Below are 5,000 nucleotides of genomic sequence, written 5' to 3'. Positions count from 1 at the left end.
CGTCAGTTCATTTGATCGGAGGGAGAGAGAAGCACCTTTTCGGATGTTTGTGACATTTTTATTTATGACTGTTCAAAAATCTCTGAATTCTTCTTATTTCTATGTTTTATGAGATTTATCATCCATCGCTCTGTGTTTTCAGGACGATCCCGCGGCTACACCTGGCGACAGTTGTGCTGCGATGTTCGTTACACACCTGAGAGCTGAGCTACTGGATGCACGAGAGCTGTGGAACAACTCGTTCCGTTCTCGGCCTCTATCACTGCCGACACTCGGCACGGTCCGGTTCCGGCAGCAGGATTTCGGTGTGGTTACTGGTTAGTTTCCCGTTAGAGCCGAGTGTCGCAGTCAATCGTCACATTTCCTCCAATGATGCTTCGTGAACTGATAATCACATTAAACACACCTGGGCTTCTCCATCCCGTGATGGACATGGTATTGACTCCGACACTTGAGTGGTTTTGTTTACGAGTTAGACTGGACACTCAACAATCAGCTACAACATTAATATATATGGTTACACACACACTGTATATACAGGGTTAACTACGTCACTTAGTGAAACAAGGCTGACTCCACTTTCTCTTTGAAATGAGGCCACACAGCAGACTGTGACTGGCTGTGTATTCAGGCCTGTAGAGTGCGGATTAAAGCCTCGGCTGCAGCCTGTATGAAGCCCGGCTCCGTCTCCTGACTGGTGGTGAAAACCACCCAGTATTATTAGATTAACGCAGACGACCATAGAGACTTTATTCTAGACCTACGTTATGACCTGTAGCACCACTCAAAATCGTTCCAGTACAACTTGTGGGATGTTAATCTGCACTGAAGCTGTAAAACCAGCCGCTGCAGCGGCTATGAGGCCGGGACTGACAGCTGGACACGGAGCTGTGGTGGACGGTGGACGGTACGGGTGCGCCGACTTACCCTCGAGTCCATCAGGTGGGCTCACTCACACCATGGTGGCCGGGCTGATGATTGGAGCAGATTTCTGGGGACGGACAGACACAGTTAACGTCTGGACACGCTTTCTATTCTCTGCTGACACCGTCGCACCAGCCAGTGTCTCTGCGTACTCACAGCTGAAATGTACTGGCTGCTGAGGTGCTGTTTGTTGGAGGAGGACGAGGGCTGGCTGGGAGGGCTGGGCTCCTCCGGCAGCGCCTCCTGGAGGTGGGAGGAGACGCAGCCGCTGTCGGAGCCAGTGGAGCCGGAGAGACAGCGAGACGACGAACCTGAACTCTCTGTGGCTGAGAGAGAGACGAACAATCTGCCGTCAGACACACTGATGGAAAATAATACAAACATTTGAAAAGGTTTCCAACATCCACCAGTGTCTAACGCCTCCTGTCTAAAACAGACAATCTTTGCCAGGACAGGAAGCTGCGAGTCTGAACCCCGTCCTGATGTAAAGACTGATCCCGTCTGTACGTACTCATGGAGGGCTGGCTGCTGGTCTCGTGTTCCTGCTCGTCCTCTTCAATACAGGAAGTGATGAATGAGCTTTCAGCAGCAGGAGAGGGGGCGAGGGTTTGGCTGGGGGGGACATGTTTACAGTCAACTTCACAAAAGACATGAGAGGTTTTAAATTAAACTGAAGCGGACCGGATGGGTGTTTGTTGTACCTGTACATGTGCAAGTTGAGCGGTCCCAGCAGGCTGGAGGAAGAAGGTCCCGATGTTGCAGGGTCAGAGGTCAAGGCTCCCCGTTTAAAAGGGTTAGCGTGATCGAAGGCGGAGACGGCGATGGACGCCCTCGTCCTGGCACCTGAACACACACACGTCATTACTTCATTTTAATTCTCATTATTTTTCTAGTGGCTGATCGTTTTTGTAGATCAATACAATATTTAATAACCAAACTGATGACTGATGTGTTGTTTAAATAATTTCTCCAAAAAAAAAGAATAACAAGAAAACAATTCTCTGGGTTCTTTGTGTTTTCAGACTGTTGCTCAGTCTGAGGAATCACTTTTCACCGATCGCGTTTTGCCTCATCCAGTGTTTTTCGTTTAATTTTTAAGTGAGTCAGTACGGTCGTGGGTAAAGACGATAACTGTCAGCTGCAGTCTTAAATCCTGTGATGCGTTTATCATCTTAACATGTAAAGGCCACACAACAGCTCTGGATCAAGCGTTTAGACAAAACTATTAAAGAAAAAGAAAAAAATTAAGCTAAAGATAAATGTGAGTTAAAGGGCAAGAGAAAAACAACCGGATAAAAACTCTGGTAACAGCAAACTGCTTCTCCTGTGTAAAAATAACGGTACGAGTAAGGAAGAGTAAGAGCATCTACATTTCATTTAAGATCCCGGGAGAGAAACTGAGCATCCGACACCAGAGAGACAGACGGGAACAGATGAGACATGACTAACAAGTCAGTTTCCTGATATTCCAGATTAAAGTGACACAGCTGACACAGTAGAAACACGTTTTTTTAACTACAGATTAGCATTTATCCTGAATATAGATTAAGCATAATGAAAAAAATTAGATAAATATAAGATCAACAATAAATACAAATATTAGTGTGTGATATACATGTTTCTATGGCTTATAAATATGTAAAATATACAGGATAAATATAATATATAACAGAATATGACTGAAGTCAGTGGTGTGGTTATTCTGGTGTATGGCTGTTCAGTGTGATAGTGCAGCGGTGCTGTAGTTGTGTGAAGGGCAGCGGCTGGATGTGAGCGTCACCTCTGCTCTTCATGATGTAGTGAACAGCTCGGTCACTGATGGCTGCATCACTCGGCTGGATGTCCAGAAACGGTTTGTTCCCCACTCCCATCGACACCATCTCCTTCAGACGCATCTCTGAACACACGCACAACATCACACTGTTGCATTCATCACGGAGGAAGATGAAGAAGATCTCTGGCCAACTGACCCTCTCCTGTCCGTACCTTTGTTCCTGGTGGCCTGGGTCCACAGGATCCGGGCGATGTCACCAGTCCAGGCGTGTTTGACGTCTGGCGCGGCGGCCTGAAGGGTGAAGGTCTGATTCTTGGATGTCCTCCTCCGGAACCAGATCTCAAACCTCAGCCCGCTGTCTCCTGTTGACTCCGTCAGACCCACATCTGCCGTCTGAAGGACAAACAAGACTCTTCCATTTCAAAACCAGACTTTGAGCTCAGAGTCTGCCCTCTACCTCTGTCTGGTGGTTGTTGTGGTTACCTTGAAGGAGTGTTTGTAGATGAAGACGTCCAAACCTCCCTCCATCTTCTTAGGTTTACTGAAAAGAATGAGCTCCTCAAACAGGAAGATGTGACGCTGACATTTCCTCCTTCCAGTCCAGACAGTGAACTCGTCCTGACGGATCAGCTGACCCTGCTCCTTCAGGTTCACCTGCAGAAAGAACGAGTCAAACTGTCCCATTAAAAGCTGCTGGACCGGCTGCGATCAGCTCCTGTCTGCAGCGTAGCCGTGGACGTACAGACAACTACCGCTGGATCACTGTGAAACTTTAAAACATGAAGATTCTGAATGGAGTTCTGCAGCCCCTTTTTTCCTCTGGTTTCTAAGTGGATTTCTGGAGCTTTATTGTGGAGGGACATCAGAGATCACGATGTCCTCAGGAAGTGGACGACACACTGAATCATACCAACATGTGTTTCATGTCTGTGTTCAGATCTGACTCAGTTCAGAGCCTGAGAAGAGGGACTATACTAAGGTTGAAGACCACTCCACAGAGTGTTTCAGCTCTAACTTACATCACAGTCTCTGATGGCGTCCATCGCCAGCAGGTCGTTGCCGTGGCGAAGCTGAAACTTGACCATGTTAGTGGCGGCCTGCAGGGCGACGAGCTCCGCCTCCTGGGCCACGCCCACCTCCTTGATGAGGTCAGTGAGGAGCAGGGCGTACTTACTCATCCTCTGAACGGGCTTCAACAGGTAGGACGACAGATCCATCTTATCGCCCAGCTCCACCTGCTTTCTCTGGGGGGGGTTAAAGGTCAGTGTCAGTAGATGTTATTCTTTAAAAAATGTGAGGAATGTGGGAAACAGCTCTCACTCAGAGGACAGAGGTCACAGGGAGACAACAGAGGTCAGAGGTCAAAGCCTGAATGAGTCCAGAGGTCAAAGCTCGTGGTTTGAGTTCTCACCCTGAAGAAGGAGTTTCCGTGGTTTGCCAGCAGAGCGTCGGACTTTGGTTTGTTCTTGCTGTACAGAGCGTACAGACTGAACTGCTCCTGCTGATCGAGACAAAAGCGACATTTCAGTCAGCACAATTTAGATTCAGACACAACAGGTGTTAAGACATTCTTGTTTTTAATGTTGGTCTGCCCAGTGAATCCTCAACGAGCTGCTATCAGCTGATTCATCAGTCGGCTGATTTATCGTTTGGACTCTAAGAACACTAATGTAAAGTCTGGATAAATGTGAGCTACGCGGTTTGTCTTCAGAACAGCTGACAGGTTTATTTAGAAGTTGACTTTTCTCTCACTGACAAGCTTTAGATTTGATTTGAAATTTATGCTGACGTTTGATTAAAACAAAAGATTGTACAACATTTGAAACTGACTTTATGTGCACAGCTTTCAAACACACAGGACAGAGAGAATGAGGAACCATGTCATGAGACATTTTGACTCTTAGTCAAAAAATGGACTGAAAGGACTTTTTAAGATAATAACAGTTTGTCAAACTGCACCATGAACACCCTCTGCTGCTTTGGCTACTGGTAGAATCTGTACTGTGAACAGGTAGAAACCCTACCTGGCTGATTCTAAATGACCTCAAGCGTATCTACGGACATTTACTGTTAACGATCAGGTCACATGATCACTGAAATCTGCCAATAAATCATCCTGGCCAACTCAGAGAGAACCACGAAGCTCATGTCTTCAGTGAGTTTTTCTATTCTGCTGTTCCAGGAGAAATCCAGTGTTCATTTCTGACCTGACTGAGGAGACTCAGCTCCTTTTATTGACCCGAGCTGGAGCAAATAACCACAGATCATTTCTGTGTCTTCTTTGATGTTACTACAAGATTCT

The 5,000-nt window shown here is 46.8% G+C and overlaps 1 protein-coding gene across 1 annotated transcript; it reads right to left on the bottom strand.

Moving 5' to 3' along the window:
* Nucleotides 1–906: 906 nt before the first annotated feature.
* LOC120787339 (puratrophin-1-like) lies at nt 907–4,199 on the bottom strand (the record flags this gene model as incomplete). Its single annotated transcript, XM_040122950.1, has 9 exons — nt 907–991; nt 1,081–1,250; nt 1,436–1,536; nt 1,626–1,767; nt 2,705–2,821; nt 2,911–3,091; nt 3,182–3,352; nt 3,718–3,942; nt 4,110–4,199. Coding segments are annotated over 9 exons (1,236 nt in total), but the record flags the coding sequence as incomplete, so codon positions are not given.
* Between the last annotated feature and the right edge of the window lie 801 nt (nt 4,200–5,000).

The sequence above is a fragment of the Xiphias gladius genome, unplaced genomic scaffold, assembly GCF_016859285.1.
Source record: "Xiphias gladius isolate SHS-SW01 ecotype Sanya breed wild unplaced genomic scaffold, ASM1685928v1 HiC_scaffold_1379, whole genome shotgun sequence".
Classification (NCBI taxonomy): domain Eukaryota; kingdom Metazoa; phylum Chordata; class Actinopteri; order Istiophoriformes; family Xiphiidae; genus Xiphias; species Xiphias gladius.
Note: the sequence above shows the minus strand (reverse complement) of the source record. Positions and strands in the feature narration are given on the sequence as shown.